The sequence below is a fragment of the Gossypium arboreum genome, chromosome 1 (genome assembly GCF_025698485.1).
Source record: "Gossypium arboreum isolate Shixiya-1 chromosome 1, ASM2569848v2, whole genome shotgun sequence".
In the NCBI taxonomy this organism is placed as follows: Eukaryota; Viridiplantae; Streptophyta; class Magnoliopsida; order Malvales; family Malvaceae; genus Gossypium; species Gossypium arboreum.
In genome coordinates, this window is record NC_069070.1 from 9,340,166 (window position 1) to 9,358,050 (window position 17,885).

Here is a 17,885-nt window from a genome sequence, read left to right on the forward strand (position 1 = left end):
ATAATTTCCTTAAAAGCATATAGTTTAAAGTTCAAATTTCATAACTTATATAATCTACATAACTTACATAAAACATAAATATATATCATATCAAGACTTACATAATAAACAACTTACCCGTGTAACTTATTGCCAACTTTAGACTTCAACAACTACTTAAATGGATAGGACTTGGATGAATTTCTCAAGGGCAAGCAACGAGTATCAAAATGGAGTGCAATCTTTTAGATTTTGCATTTCACAATTCAAGCCAAGAGAATATGATTCTTTGCCCGTAAGAAGTGTGGTAATATCTATTGGCATTATCGTGAAGTTGTCACTGAACATCTAATTGTTGATGGCTTCATTCGGGGTATAAAAATGGATTTTCCATGGAGAGTGTACACCTAGTAAAGCCTCTTCGACGATTAATCCGGGTTATCCTTATAGTGGTTACCGTCAGTATGTTAGAGAAGATGACATGGAAGGTATGATGCGGGATGCATTTAATATGCGGAGTGAAGGTTTCCAATCATTTCCACCAAACTATGTTGCATCCGATGATTATAATATCGGTGGGAATACTTTTATGGAAACGAGAAGAAGTGTACCGGATGAACAACCGAATGAAGAAGCGGTGAAGTTCTACACGTTACTTGGTGAAATGAATGAAGAACTTTATGAGGGATCAAAATTTTCGAAAATGTCATTCTGTATTCGCCTTTTCCACTTAAAATGTTTGGGAGGGTGGACCGGAAACTCTTTGACAATGCTGTTAGAGCTTTTGAGAGAAATGTTCCTATTTGCAAAAATCCCTCAATCATGTAAAGACATGAAGAAAGTGATAAAAGATTTGGGCCTTGGGTACAACAAAATTCATAGTTGCCCAAATGATTGCATGTTGTATTGGGGTGATCGGAGAAATCAACAGTCTTGTCATGTTTGCGGTAAATCTCGTTGGATGAATAGAGATGCAGAAGATGCTAATGAGGATGAATATGGGCCATAGTCAATAAGGAAGCCAAACAAGATTTTGCGATATTTCCCGTTAATCCCAAGGCTTCAAAGGCTATTCATGTCGTCAAAGACAGTCGAGTTTATGACGTGGCATCATGATCAACGAACGGATGATGGATTATTAAGGCATCCTGCAGATTCTTTAGCATGGAAATCATTTGACATTAAATTTCCAAGCTTTGCAAGTGATCCTCGGAGTGTAAGGCTCGGGTTAGCATTTGACGGATTTAATCCTTTTAAAATCATGAGCACCTCGTACAGTACTTGGCCTGTGGTCCTTGTTCCTTATAATTTGCCTCCATGGCTCTGCATGAAGTAATCTTCTTTGATATTATCTATGATTATCCCCGGAGAGAAAGGCCCCGGAAATGATATTGACATATATCTGCAGCCACTTATTGAAGAGTTAAAACAATTATGGGCGGGTGTTGAGACGTATGATGTATTGAGAAAGGAGAACTTTTACCTACGTGCTGCTTTGCTGTGGACAATTAATGATTTCCCGGCATATGCGAATTTATCTGGTTGGAGTACCAAAGGACGTTATGCTTGTCCTTGTTGTGCTGCTCAAACGTGTTCACAATGGTTATATAATGGGAAGAAGTTCTGCTATATGGGGCATCGTCGGTGGTTAGATGAAAATCATAGTTATAGATTTCAGAGGGCTTTATTTGACGGTACTGAAGAGTTGAAAGAAGCTCCCGAGTAGACAATTGGATCTGAAATCTTATTCATGTTAAAAGATATGGATTTTAGTTACGGGAAGCTGAATCAACCATCTAACAGGCAAACAAATAGACGATCGAGAGATGAATCTGATGATGAATCTGACGAGGAGGATGACCCTAATAAGGCGGACTTGTGGAAGAAAAGAAGTATTTTTTTTGAGTTGCCTTATTGGGAGCATCACATATTACGCCACAATCTTGATGTGATGCATATTGAGAAGAATGTCTGCGAGAACATCATCCAGACAATTTTAAACGTCGATGGTAAATCAAAAGATAATCTTCAGAGTCGACTTGATTTAGTTCACATGGGAATTAGGCGTGATCTTCATCCTCAAATACGTCCTAATGGAAAATATTGGTTGCCGCCTACAATTTTTGCAATGTCAAAGGAAGAGAAAGAAATGTTCTGCATGGTGTTGAAGGATATAAAGGTTCCGGATGCGTATGCATCAAATATATCTCGATGTGTAAGTCTTAAAGATCGAAGACTATATTCATTAAAATCACATGACTATCACATCTTGATGTAAGATCTACTTCCAGTTGCTTTACGGTGCTGTATGTCAAAGAAGGTAACGTCCTGTATAATTGAACTGTCCAATATAATGAAAGCAATTTGTGGAAAAGTTTTGAATGTTGAAGAACTTGAAAAAGTACAAGATCGAGCCGCTTTGACATTATGCAATTTGGAGAAGATCTTTCCACCTTCCTTCTTCACAATTATGGTGCACCTTGTCATTCATCTCCCCCGTGAAGCAATAATTGGTGGGCCGGTTTTCTATCGTTGGATGTATCCAATTGAAAGGTGCTAATTTATTTCAAAGGCATTCACCTTTATACCTATAGTTACAAGTTTTGATAATGTTGTATATGGTGTTTAGGTTCCTAAGCAAATTGAAGTCTTATTGCCGTAATGCGTTATCCTAAGGATCAATTGTCAAGGCTACCGCCGAGGAGTGTATGACATTCTGTTCTAGATATTTAGAAGATGTTGAAACAAGATTGAATAGACCAAGTAGAAATGCTAGACTCAATGATCCTAGCTTGGCCGAAACTTATTTATTTCAAAGTTATGGAGAACCAATCGGGAAAGTTGAAATTGTAGAATTAGATGACCGATCTTGGATACAAGCACATAGATATGTTCTTTTCCACCACGATGCACTTGAACAATTACGCAAGTAAGTTCTAGAATATGATAATTATTCATCTTTTTCTGATTTGTTTATTTTTTAACGAATTAAACATGTTTTTAACATAGTGAGTACAAACAAGTCTTAAGATCTCGTTCACACTCACGAAGATTACAACATCGCGAGATTAATAGATTATTCGCAGAATCTTTTCATGAATGGTTAAGCCAAACGGTATGCAACTCAACATTTTATTGACAAATAATAATGTTTTCTCATAACATTTACAATTACTCAATTTACTTTTGATTCAATAGGTTTGGAGTGGGAATGTCGTTAATGACGAAGTTAAATGGCTTTCCCAAGGTCCGAATCCAGTAGTAAAAAGATATAGTGGCTTCATCATGAATGGATTTAGATTTCATACCAAATATCGCGAGAGATTAAGGAGAACTCAAAATTGTGGAGTAGTTGTTAATTCTTTAATTACAAGTTACGCTAGTGCTAAGGACGATAATCTGCCGAGGAAATGTGGAGTATTACGGACTTCTAACCGACATTATTGAGTTGGATTACTATGGAAAATGGAAAGTTGTCTTATTTCGATGTGATTGGGCTGATGCTAATATCGCTTCATGGAATTAAAAATGATCAGTTTGGTTTTACAATGGTGAATTTCTCTCGATTAATTCACACTTGGAGAACATTTGATAGACGAGCCGTATGTATTTTCTTCTCAAGTTAAACAAGTTTTTACTCGAAAGATCCAATTGATGAGGTTGGTACATTGTACTCAAACACCCCTAGAGACTTATTTGACATGGGGAATGGAAGTAGAGATGACATCGTTGAAAGATCAGAAACTTTGCCTTTTCCAGAACAAAACTTAAATGAAAATATCCCTAGTACTAGCACACAATTTCAATGGGTTCGTCAAGATGTGGACGAAGATATTTACGATTTATGATGTAGTAAGATTTTATGATTTTTATTTATATGTAATGTTATAATTTTAACATTGGTCATGTTATATAATTTAACTATTTTATATTTACTATTGTTGTTATTTCTTACTAAAATTTTAACTATTTTATGTGTTGCGTGAAAAATGCCTAGAAGAAGATTAAGAGATCTTAGTATTGTACGAATACTACAAATTCGAAAGAAGTAAGTCTTGAACAAAGAAGCAGTTGTTGGATCTTCAAGCGTCTTTAGACACTTGACGAGTCTGTGGAATTTCAAAGTAATGTTAAGTTTATTTTACAAATTGTATTAAATTTTATTACTGATTTATTTTAAATTTCAATACAAGAATAATATATTATTTTTCAGCTGAAAATGGTCGACGCCAGCAGAGGTCGAGGACGTCGCTCCTAATGATTTATATAACTTAAATTCAGTCGAGCATGTCAAAGTAACTAGAAACAGCCATGGTCAGCCTGTTGGACAAGAAGCTCGACTTTTAGCAGGCTATTTGGGCATTATAGCACGAAATGCCAATATGTTGCCCATCAACTATGAATCATGGCATAACATGCCTCATAGCAATAAAAATCAAGCTCTCTCTAATATTATGGTAACAAAACGTTAATGTAATTTATAATACTTTGGTTTAAGTTTCATTTATATTTACTTCCTAAACTTGTGTTTTTTAGGAGAGGTTTGCTTTAGAGGTCTCTAATGACTATATCAAGAAGGCATTGGGTAAAAGATGGAGAGACCATAAAAGCATTTTGAAAAAAGAATATTTTAAAAAACTCATAAGCCTCGAACAAAAATTGCAAAATGTCCCACCGGGAATGCTGATGTACCAATAGGAAGATGCGGTTCGATTTTGGAATTCGAAGAAAGGAGAGGTATTATGTACTTGCAAACTCTTATAAATTTTTCGGTTTATAGTATTTACTATATACGTAATAATAATTTTATTATGTAGGACCGTGAGCGAGTTGGAACAAGCAGCAGGCAAAAACAAAAATTTACCCACACCAGTAGGTCGAGAAGTTTTGCTTGTGTAGCTCAAGCAGCAGACTATGGATTTATTAATTCTATCAAGTATTAATGACTTTTTACAATTAAATAATATTTACTACTATATTGTAGGAAGCCTCGTCTGGTCAAAAGTTGGACGCCTTCACTTTTTGACATTACGCATGTGAAAAAGATGGAACTCCATGACATCCGAAATTGCGAAAATTATGGTATATTTACTTAATAAAATTTGATTCATTATAAATATTTATAATATTTAATTATAATGTTTTAATTAAATGCTTTTATTAGTTTAATTTAAATAATGTTATGTTGTATTCCTTTTTATTGTATATTTCGTTTCTAACTCTTTAACCGATTTATTAGGAGAAATTAAAAGATAAGAAGGCGAGTATGAAGCGATCGCTTGATCGATAGTTCTGTTAATTTTGAGGATATAGATAATGAAATTATTAATGAAGTTTTGGGTCCGAAAGGTATGGTCGGGTTAGATTTCAAGGATCCGTGTTAACCCGACCTAATATTTTGGATCCACCTCGCACCAATACATGCCTTCCGGAGTCAAAGTCAAGTCAAGTTCGAGGCTAAAAGATCGAGATAGTTCAGATACAAGCTAGCACAGATGAGCAAATTTCTCAACTTAGAGCGGAGGCGCAGGAGCGGAGGCGGAGGCAAGGCGGAGGAGGCGAGCGAAGAAAATACAATGAACTCCAAATCTGACTTCATCTATGATGACTATGTTCCAAAGAATTTCAAAATCCGCCATCTTAGACATTTGTTTTCTTGTAACTTTTAACATTATTGTAAGAATATTTTGAATAGTCATTTACAATTTATATAATATATTTTTCAGATAATTTTGTATTATTTAAATTTATGGGTTTTGGTTGGATTTCATGGTATATTTGCTGTTTTTGGTTGAATTTCTTGTAGGAGGGTTGGATATAGGTGCAAAAATACATATTGCAAAACTGGGCAAATTAGCGGCGTTTTTTATAAAAGCGCCGCTAAAAGTCCTGGTCTTTAGCGGCGTTTTTTTTTAAAGCGCCGTTAAAAGTCCTGGTCTTTAGTGGCGCTTTTTTCATAAAAATGCCGCTAAAATTCCTGGTCTTTAGCGGCGTTTTTTTAAAAGCGCCGCTAAAAGTCCTGGTCTTTAACGGTGTTTTTTTAAAAGCGCCGCTAAAAGTCCTAGTCTTTAGCAGCGCTTTTTTCATAAAAACGCCGCTAATTTTACCGGTGTTACATATAACGACGTTTTTTGCGGCGCTTTCTAAAAGCAAAAAAAAACGCCGCTAAAAGTCTATTTTCATGTAGTGGCTTAGCCTTTGATTTTCATCAAAAACTCCTTCATGAAAAGATTACCTTTGCATTGAAAATGCAAAGCTCGTCTATAGAACATTAACCGAGAAGTAGTCTTACCGCCATAGATGCTAGCAAGAGTATTCCAAATCTTAGCAGTAAAGTCCATTCCGATGAGATGAGGAAGGACACCTTGACTAATAGAAAACTAGAGTCAAGACACGAAAGCACCGTCTTGCTATTCAAGACGTAAAAAATCAGGATTTTCCTGAAGTAAATCAGTTGCATCGATAATGAACTGTGGAGGTGGAACAATAGAAAAATCAAGAAACCCCTGAAGTTTGTAGGTCTTGAGCGCAAGGAGAACCTGTTGAATCTTCTTGGTTGAAAAAAGTCGACTATCAAAAAAACCATCGTTGGAAACAGAAGACACCAGTGGTGCAGCAGTAGAAATAGAGGATAGGCTAGTAGGATGAGCCATGAAACCTACAGCAAGACTTGTAATATGAAACCCCCAGGCAATCAAAGGATCAAATCTGTGAGGAAACAGACATTTGTTACCATGTGAAACTATAACTATGAGCTATTAAAGTTGATTAACAGCTAAAAAACCTAACAAAATACAAAGTAATATGCTGAAGAATAATGATCTAAAAACTGCATTGATCAGAAACTTGTACAGCTTATATACATGCATTAGTACAGGTTGCTAGCAGTATAATTGAAAGTAACAACTAACAGACTTAAAACAGTTTTAACAAACTTAACTGATCTATTGGTTAACAACTAAGCTGAGCAGCTCAATACTCTAATAATGTCAACAATATTTCTTCAATAAGACTCATTGAGCTAAATTTATTTGTTGGCTTCGTAAAGAATGTACAAGCTTGTTTGCATAATAATGCATTATTTGACAATTCTACATTCCAAATACCAAGTCCTCCTTCAAGTGTTTCGGCTATACATATATAGTTTCCTTTGGTTTTGATCATGTCTCCACTAGAACCATCGAATAATACAATTGGTTTTGATCATGTCTCCACTAGAACCATCGAATAATACAATCAACCTTATTTAGGCGCCTTAAAGTAGGATATTGTGTGTACCGGAATAGAGAATAGGATTGGTTTAATTAACGTATACCTTCCACCTTGAAGTAAACGTAAGGATTTCCATGTTGCCAACTTCCATTGCATCTTCTCCACATTTGGATGGAAAAATAATTCCTCGTATACCCAAATACTTCCCCAGTTGGCAATATGCTTTACTCTTAAGAGTTCCTAACATTCATCATTTCTTTTGTGCTGTTATTTACTCAAATTAATTATGAGACCTGAGAGCTTATAATATTGAGCAAATACTGGAGCTCGATAGGAACGAACATTCCCATTGAAGAACAAATAAAAATCATTTGCAAATAGTAGATGAGATATTGGAAGGAATTTTTTTGCTATCTTTATACCTTGAATTTTTTTATTATTCTCCGCTTTAAGAATATAGAATGTTCTAACACAAGAGAAATTAAGTAGTTAAAGGGATAAAAGAGCTCTTTAGTGTTATTGATTCCAAAGGACTCCCATTCATAAGTACCTAATACAATATATCACTTATATACTAATGTATAGTTTGCCTCCATCGATCACTGCATCCCATCATTCCCATAATTTTAAGCTGGAAATTCCAACTAATGCGATTATATGCTTTAGACATATCAAGTTTAAATGCCCAAAATTCTCTAACCCTTCTTTTGATGAACTGCATATATGATCTTGTTGCCCAGCATGACATTATCCATGATGTTACGCCCGTGTATAAATGCATTTTGATATGACGTAATTATACCTTTCATGATTGACTTAAGACCATTACATTACATAATCAGTTTTATACCTTTCATCTAATTCAATCGACTAGCCGTGACACAATGCTTTTTATGCCCTTATATGAAACGCAGCAAATAGTAAACAGCCGATCTGACAGTTCCTTCTAATCCTGAGAAAAGGACTAGCATCTGTAGCTCACACAATGCTCCCATATTCCAACCCTATCTTATCTTGTTTGTGGATTTTCTTTTTTATTTCCTGACTGGTAATAGAATAATAGGTAATTATTTGATACACTTTTTATAAAGTCATAAGCAAATTAAAGATATAACAAATGTCACATTTATTTATATATTTAATTATTTTACTACACCTTACAATACACTTGTCATACCTAATAAACTAAACTCATTTGTAGAATCTAAAACACTCAATAATTTTCTAATAATAATTACTCTTTATTTAAAGGAGTGTATGTACTAGAAAGTGGTGAACTAAAATTTTCACAAACGAGTGTCCTCTTTTAATTAGTTTTTATTTTTAGTATAATTTAAAAACATATGTCAACTTCTTAATGTTGTTTGTGGAACTTAACTCCACTTCATTGTACCTAGTAATTATCTTTATTTAAATACTATTTTGAAAGGATTTCCCCTTAACAGGGTCCAATATCTGCAGAGTCTGTAAGTAAACAAGGGGGACAAAATTTTATGGCCACTGTATATGCATAATTGACAAAACACCAGAGTCCAGTATAACAAGAGAATTAAGGATATTCTTTAAAAAAAACAAAGAGTTAAAGATAAAAATAAGACAGCAACTTCATTCATGCAAGGAACACAGAGATAACCAGGTCGCTAAATGTTCAAACAAATCTTAATCCTATGATGCTACAAAACATAAAACAGCAATTTAAACAACCAAAAAAACAGAGGTGGATTTGCACACAAGATGCAGAAGAAGCTCACAATGAGAAAAACCCTTCCTCAACATGACATTTTATCAGGAACCAGTGTTTCTGCTGGTCAAAGCCTTCGAAAACTCATCTTCTCGGTTATGTTTGCTTGCTTTCTTCTTCGACTCCATCGCGCTTTAGTGCTTTCAATTTTCTGTAACCCTTGTCAGTACCGAATATCCTGTAAGAGAATATAACATGGTGGTCACCCATGGTCAGTATTCAAGGTTAATCAATGGTCAAACTGGGATTTATATCCATGACTGTATTGTGAAAATCAAATTGGAGTTCATATGAAACAGATTCGGAATGATTAACTATGATTAGTTTATAAACGGCTGATCAAAATTACAGACAGCATTGTGCATAGAGAATTTTAGGCAGGCAAATCCGTCCACCATATTAATGGCCAGAACTTGGAATGATCCAAAACCAAAATGACCTGAATCCTAGATGAACCAAACAAGTAAACTGAAATGACCTGAACCCGAGATGATTTGACCCGAAAAAATATGACTAGCAAACCCAAACAACTCGAACCAGAAAAGGCCTGAACTTGAAATGACCCGAATCTGAAATGATATGAAAATTTTAAAACCCATTCAACCTAAAGCTAACCCAGCCCATCCAATTGACAGGTTTGATTATAAACATAAGAGAAAGCAGATATTTTCTGCAAAACTTTCTTCTAAGCAAATATTGGAAGTGAACAAAGTGAAGCTTTTGAAGTTACAACCTCAGGCAGAGACCTAAGACAACATTTCATAACAAATATGAACTTGGGATGATGCAATTGAACCGCAAAAGCAGATCCAGTACATAAGGAAGCCTATTTTTGATAAAATGGACAAAGCTTAAAGTATCGAAATGTTTAAGAAGATTCATATAAATTCATCTACTACTCAAATGGAAGAAATAGTAGAAACCACAATAACCTATAATCTAACCATGGAAAATATGCCAGTGCTTCAATAAAAAATAAATGCCAAAAAACTCACCAGTCCATGTAAACAAATGTAGATGAGTAGTTGCCAGATTTTGTATAAAGCAAACGATGATGATAGTCATGAAAATCAGCACTGAAAAAGTGAAAATACGAACAATTACTTACAGCTAAAGGATAAAAGATAAACATCTAACCATGCGTATAAACTCAAGAAGCAAAGCAGCAAGCAAACATGGAGCTCACCCCCCATATAAAGGTAGAAAGTTTGAGAGGCTCCATGGAAAATGGTAACCACAATGTGCCTCAACTGTCTCTAGGACTCTAAGAGTCATCCATAACCAGAGAGTAATAAGATGTGGGCCAGTGATGGCTGGACCAATTATTGTTGCAAAGCCAAGGAACAATATCTCGGCAGGGTGAGCATACTCGGATGTCAGTCCAAATGGAGTAGCATACCTGTACAGTGTATGTATATCAAGTAACCAATAAGCACATGCAAAAGATCCAAGTGAGAACACTATTGTTCATAGTTTTAACTAGTACAAGCACCTAACATTGACACTTACTCATGATGAACACTGTGCACATGCTTGTACAGCCATTTTGTATGTAAAATACGATGTCCCCAGTAAAACACAAAATCCTCCAGGATGAAATAGAATATTATCTGTGACAGAACCACTTTCCTGCCAACCAGATCCAGCTAGTTAGAGCTCTGAAACTAAGAATTTAATTTCATGCAGGTATAGCTATGGAGAACATACTTCAGGACAAGTAATGAAGGTATTATGTCTGAATATGGTAAAAATGAAGGGAAAAAAGCTCTAGCACATAAAGAACCTGTAAATACCAGGATGGAAATGGCAGACTACTTTTCATGCCCATGAATCTGAAGAAAGGATAAGATGCAATCATAAGCGGAAGGTTGACACCAATGTGATACAGAAGCAGGCGGGTGATACATTTTTCCTGAGCAGCAAGGCTGTTGTTTTTCGTCTATATAGAAACATAAATTACAAATGAAACAGATTTATTATGAATTCCACTAGAATAAATACAAAGAAAGGATATTTTTTGTTATTAACAGCATTCATCCCCACAAATTTTATGTCAACAAAGTAAAAACGGTTGATAACAATACCAGCAATGAAGGGAGTTAACCTGAATCTTGTATTTGCTCAACAATCCAGCTCTTTCCAGATATATAAATGGAAGTCCGGATAAGAAGAAAACACTTTCGTGAAGAAAGAAACTTCCTAGACTTGCTAGTTGGAAGTCACTGAAATGCGTGATCAGATACTGCATGGCGAACAAAGAAGATTTTCAGGGAGAATGTATTATATCTGATGACATAAACTGCTGTTCTAAGCTTAAAAACATCAGTGGTAGTGTTCAAACTAATGAACAAGGTCACTGTCACTGAAATGTGTGATCCAATATTGCATGGTGAACAAAGAAGATTTCAGGAAGAATTTCTTACACCTTAGAACATAAACCACTATTTCGGAGCTTAAAAGATCACATTATTGCTCAATGTAGATTAATAAACATTGCATCCAGAAGTGAAATCAATAAGCACAATTAGACACATTTACATTTTACCTGGAAAAAAGGGGAAAGGATCGATGAAAATGAATCGAAGCTTCATTAAGGTCCTTTGCTAGAGACCAATGAGATATAGGATAAAAGGAAACACTTGCAAGAAACACATATTCAACATTAACAACAAAGTCCTCAAATCTAGATTTCAATCTCAGGTACTTGTTACTGTAAGTAAACATACATTTTGTTTTGAACTGTAAGCAACATCCTAGATGAACTAATTAATGAAGAAGCCATTCTAGCAACAAATATATATACATAGTGAAACAGTGACCTGAATTCAAAACTAAAAACAATCTCCAATTTCGTAGCTATATAATCATTTGCAACACTTAAAATGCATTTCAAATTGTAAGAGACAATAAAACCAAAGAGCATTATTCAATCAAACACTGCCTTGTAAAAATCGAAGATCAACATCCACCATTAGCCATCCAAATGTACCTTGATGTCACCATTCAAAAACAACTAAAACAAACAAAAATATAAATAATCCAATCGACCCAAACTTGAGATTTAACTATCTTTACATACAAAACCAAAAAAAAAAAAAAACCAACAAAGATAGATCCATAACAAGTAATGGGCAGTGGATAAAAAAACTGAAAAAGCAACAAGAAAGAAGGAAAAAGAAAGAGCTTTACCAGCCACCCAGATTCAATAATGGCAGCCATGAGAGCTTGAAAGTGAAAAAAAAGAAGAAGCTAATTGATCTCCACAATGTTGCTTTCACAATAATAAAATCTTTTTGGAGAGAGAGATGGAGGGTAAAGAGACAGAGAGTGAATATTGAGAGAAGCAAAAAAAAACCACGAGATGAGTACAGACTGTCAAAAGGAATCTGGGCTCTATTCATGGGCCCCTTGTTTTTATGCATGTAATTTCATCACACAGTAAGAAAACAAACTCCAAAATCACTACTTTTGCAGTGTAAGAAATTCTAACATGTGGACGGTAGAAGTTTTCAAGTTTGAACTGACATTTTAAAAGGAAAAAAAATAGGTTTTTTCTTAGGTTCTTCACTTTTGCCTTTTAATGTTTTTTCACTTTTCTTTTCAAGTTTGAACGTGTGTGGGTTTTGGCCTTTTCCTATTAGTTTGATTCTTAAATGATCCTTCAATTATTAACTTTAATATATTTAAAATTTAAGTGTTCAATCAAAAACTCTTCAATTTTATTAACCTTGTTTTTCTTAATACGTTATATATATACATGATTTATGTGTTTTAATTATATTTTATTTTAAAGTAATATTTAATTTCTAAATTTACAATTAGACTAACAGGCCAACAACTATTGTCAATTATGTTATAAAAATGAGAGTTTAAGTTCAATATCTAGAAACTCTACTCGTTTCTCCAATTATCAAAAAGAAAAAAAAACAATCAGATTAACTGAAGTACCCTAATAATAATTTTGCAAATAATTGGTGAAATTAAAACATAATTTCCAAAACTTCTTAAAAATTAAACATAAAACTCTCTAATGTACTCTTTATACTTTTAGAATTTACTCTTTATTTTTCAATTTAGAATTTACTCTTTATTTTTTAATTTTCAAAATTCGAGTACACGTGAATAAGGCTTTACCAAGGGTCAATGCCTCTTAAATAAGGTTTTAGACTCAGATTTTGCGAAAAAAATATTATAAGAGTCTACTTTATTCTCATATAAAAAAAAGTTGTTCAAGATGTACTTTCTTCGGATTATCCACATATTTCATCTTATTCATTAACCATAAGCAGCCATGGAAGGTCTCATTCATTGTTCAAAGATGCAAAGCAAGACTTGTATTTAAGTAAATGTGAGCTGATGAAATGAAAAACCAACTGCAATACCCAAATCAATGCAAAATACTAAATGCTACCCATATTACATATGACAAAGAAGAATACACACAAGTCAGATACTATTTAAGAGTCAACTAAATAGAAGACAAAATCTCATCAGCCATGGATAAATATATATAAGCATTTAAAAGGTGGCCTAAACCTTTTATTTAAGTAATAAACCCTAAACTAAAACACACAATCTAGTTTGTTCTTGGTGTAGCCCATTCAACTCTCAGGATGAGATTATCATAACCATAGCCATTGAGTTTGTTTATAGCTCTCTGGGCATCATCCTTGTTCACAAAGTTAACGAAACCAAAACCCCGACTCATGCCAGTCTTCTGGTCAATGGCAACATAAACTCGACTTACTGCACCAAATGGCCGGAAAAGCTCGTGCAAGTCAGCTTCCCGGGTGTCCTCCGAAAGATTAGTGACCCGGACAGAGTTCTCGTCGTTTCTGCGTCTCATATCAGTTCCGCTTCTATCAGCTCCGGCTCTCATACCTGGAGGAACATAAGTATTCTTCCCTGATCCAGCAGCAGCAGTTGCAGTTTCAGGTACTGCAGGCTTATCGACGAATGACTCAGCCGGCAGAGCGAGGTCCTTGTATGGGCACCGAGATGTCCAGTGATCACCCTTCTTACCACAAGTCCTACACACCATAAGGACAGCACCTCCTTTTCCTAGTTGAGCCAAGGAATCTCCGGCAGCCTTCGGTTCTTCTGCTTTGCTACCTGTAGGCAGCTCCAAGAATAATTGTTGTAAATTAACCAAGGCCATTTACACCCAACAAGTAAGGTTCACTAATAATTCTAAGCTACTAAAATGCTAATTTTTTCCCCATCAAAACCTTCCATAAATTAAGCTAAGTTTTTGATTCACCAATTCACAAAGACGACAATGAATATCTAAGCTACCAGGATTCTTTGTACTCCTGTAATTACAAATGTGTGTATATATGCACAAAAATAAGGAAAAGTTGTCGGCTTAAATTAAAATACAACTCACCAGTGCCAAAATTAACAAAACAAACATCCATAAATTTATTTTTAAAAACCGAAAATTTTCATATTTTCCACAAGCTATAATCCCATAAATTCAGTAACCTACCACCTCCCCCAAAAAAAAAAAAAAAAAAAAAGGTTAAGAGAAAAACCAGAAAGAAACGAACCAGGGGCTCTAGGGCGTTCAAGGAGGATTTCTTCAGTGGAAACCATAGTGAGTCGGCTACCAACATCTTCCCTTACAGCATCCCCAAACTTGGGCCAAGACCTTCGCTCCACCGCCTGTTTACTGAGCCGGGCATTAGCGAGTTTTCGGACCCGGGTCGTCGTCGTAATTTTGACCTTGTTTCCCTCATCGTTGAACTTGTACTCTATCACTTTCTTGATCCCGTTCTCGTCGGGTCCGATTACTTGCTTTGGCGGCAACAAGAAATCCAAATCCTCGCCGTCGTCTTCGTCTAATTCACCCCATCGGAGCTTTGTTGGCTGGGCCGGGTTTTGGGTCGCTCCGGTCACCATCATTTTCCAAAAAGAGAAATCAAATTTTAGGGTTTCGGCTACGCGGCGTGTGAGGGAAATGTAAAAAAATAGGTAAATAATATTAGGCGGTGGTCGAAAGAATGCCGGTTCAATGAAGAGCTCAGTAGAACGATGCCGTTTTTATTGTTATATAACCTACAGTTTAAATTTATTTGGTCCTGAAATTTAAAATTTAAATATTTTTACTTTAATTTGATATAATTTACTCTCTATATCTATAATAATATTTATCTGTTTAAATTAATAACATAATTAGTTACTACTTTCAGGTAAAAACATTTACCCTCACCCTATGATTTCAAGAACATATACTTAGCCTTGAGCTTGAAGAAAATCCATAAATCCCTAAAATTATTGTAAATGAAACAACAATTATATTCTTGTTATTATTTATTTATGAAAATTAATGGAAATTTAATTACATATTAAAATGTTATAAAATTTCATAAAATTATTTTTTACTTCAAATAAAGTTCACTATTTTAATTTTATACTTAATCTATATTATATAAAATCTAACTCTTAAGGAGTCATAAAAGTAAATAGGGTATAAATTATTTTTAAATTTTTTAAAATATACATTCCGTTTCTAGTAAATAAACAGGGTTATAGTAGATTTTTATTAAGTTAAAATTTGTATGTCTATATAATATAATATATATTATATAAAACCAATTCCTAACAGAAACATAAGAGTAAACATAGGGATATAAATGATTTTTAATTTATATTAATATATACTTTCTGTTTCTAGAAAATAAATAGGATTGTGATAGACTTTTAGTATGTTATAATTTGTATATCTACGTAATATTTTTTATATATATACATAGCTCTTATTTGGTTCATACGAGTTAATAGGGTTAAATTTATCATTTAATCTTATTTTCTCTTTGGCTTATAAAATTTAATAAATCAAAATGTTTATTTAATTTCAATATCATATCAATAGGGTCAAAATTATTGTTATTAATTTTATTTAGGAGTGAATATAAACATATTAGATAATTGAAGTTAATATAAATTTAAGTATATTACAAGTTACAAATTTGTTTTTAATTTTTCTGTTTCTATTTTAAGTAAATATAAAAATTGCGTTGGAAATAATGGAGATTAAAAGAAATAAAATTTGTAGCCTGCGAGTTCGGCACGCTCTTTTTCTTTAAAAGTATTTTAGGGTTTTGTCTTTCAAGACCTTATTCGTACGCAACATGGAGGCAGATTTGGGGAATTCCTGTTGCAGATTTGGCGAATTTATTGTTAGATGAAGAAGAAGAAGATCCGGTTCTAAAGCAAGGTAACGTGGATGTGGTGGATGATGATTTTCGATTTTGTTTAGTGTGAACAGTTCTTATAGAGAGTATGGTGAGTTTTTTGTCGTTACGAAACACTCTTGTGGGTCTCTGGCATCCATTGAGGGGGTGATCATTACGGAAATTGGTGATGAGAGGTTTTTGTTCAGATTTTTTGTGAGGTGGATCTGAAGCGGGTTTGTGATGATACGCCATGGACTTTTAATTGACATTTATTAATTTTTCATAAGTTAGAGGTAGGAGAGGATTCAATGCAGGTACCTCTGGTCTATTTGATCTTTTGGGTTCATATCCATAATCTTTTGTTAGGTTTTATTTTAGAAGAGATGGCACAGAAGTTTGGTAATTTTATTAGATCTTTTGTAATACCCCTAACCTGTATCTGTCATCAAAATAGGGTTATGGAGTATTACAGGACAACAAAATTGTAAATCATTCAAATCATACACTAATACAAACATAATTAAATTGTTTGGACCTTAAGAAACTCAAATGTTAACCAAGATACAAAATCAAAATGACATTAATTGGGTCAAAAACACATCAAAACCAACCTAATATGTGTCTAACCAATATACCCTCATTGGTACCACAATTATATACAATTTAATATCAAAATACACATTAATTCAATTCATCAACTCATTCAAGTAATACCAAATCAAAATACCTAACAAAGTTACCATAACCACAACAAATCAAATATATGTAAGCCACACATACTAGCATAACAACTATACCTCATTCTCATACCCTTTGCAAATTGGTTATTTGCACAAAATTTCATTCATAACATTTACATAAGCCAAACATTAACCAAAATAGCACAAGAGCCTATACATGTCATATAATCCGAATTTAACATTTCAAAAACTATTGAGATAAACTGGATAGTGTGACTTGAGTGCCGTTTCGATCGTCCAACCTTCTGAAAATCTACAATGACATTAAACAACACAAGTAAGCTTAATGAAGCTTAGTAATTTCGACGAGATAAACAAAAATCTTACCAAACTAACTATAATAAATCAAATAATAAAAATCATCCATGACAACTCCCTATCATTCACAACTTCAATCTATAAATACATCCATATTCAAATCAATACAAAAATAAATATATGTCTTTCAAATTCATTAAATAAATCACCTTACCGAGATTTTTCCATCTGAAGAATGACCTACGAATAAGAGTACATCATCAACAGAAGCTCATAAGAGCTGGTCCTCCCAAATACGCCAACAAAAGCTCGAAAGCTGAATAGAAGCTCGTAAGAGCTGATCCACCCAATCACACCAAATAGAAAGTAAAACACGATAGTTCGCAACAAATGCTAAACCTTGGTACTTGGGTAAAATATCGATATCTCCCTCCAATACCATCTCCACTCAAAACTCTCATCATACTCCAAATCACGAATGTACTCAAATCCCGCATTCAATTCAAACTGAATATCCAATTCAATATTATAATTCAAACAATAATTCATTTCCAACAATAGAATATATGCATAATACCAATCATCAATTTATACAAAGTTAAATTTTAACCATACGAACTTACCTAGACTGAATTGTAATAATTGCAGAAGTTCAGGGACTATTTTGCTATTTTTCCTTTTCCACGAGTATCTACGGGATCTTGATCAAATCATCAAACCAAAGTTGGCTAAATACTAAGCCCTAACTATGGCTTCCTTCTTTAACAATTTCGGTGG

At 34.0% G+C, this 17,885-nt stretch overlaps 2 protein-coding genes across 2 annotated transcripts; both read right to left on the bottom strand.

The window, feature by feature from the left end:
* Positions 1 to 9,028: 9,028 nt before the first annotated feature.
* Positions 9,029 to 12,151, bottom strand: LOC108480542 (methylsterol monooxygenase 2-2-like). Its single transcript, NM_001330046.1, is given in 7 exon segments — positions 9,029 to 9,110; positions 9,928 to 10,008; positions 10,119 to 10,331; positions 10,442 to 10,561; positions 10,726 to 10,871; positions 11,037 to 11,174; positions 12,122 to 12,151. Coding segments are annotated over 7 exon segments (810 nt in total).
* A 1,089-nt stretch (positions 12,152 to 13,240) lies between these two features.
* On the bottom strand, positions 13,241 to 14,971 carry LOC108480404 (uncharacterized). Its single transcript, XM_017783395.2, has 2 exons — positions 14,482 to 14,971; positions 13,241 to 14,044 (listed from the first exon to the last, which is right to left on the bottom strand). Exons 1-2 carry the CDS (start codon positions 14,834 to 14,836, stop codon positions 13,509 to 13,511), a joined length of 891 nt encoding a protein of 296 aa, XP_017638884.1. The 5' UTR covers positions 14,837 to 14,971; the 3' UTR covers positions 13,241 to 13,508.
* Between the last annotated feature and the right edge of the window lie 2,914 nt (positions 14,972 to 17,885).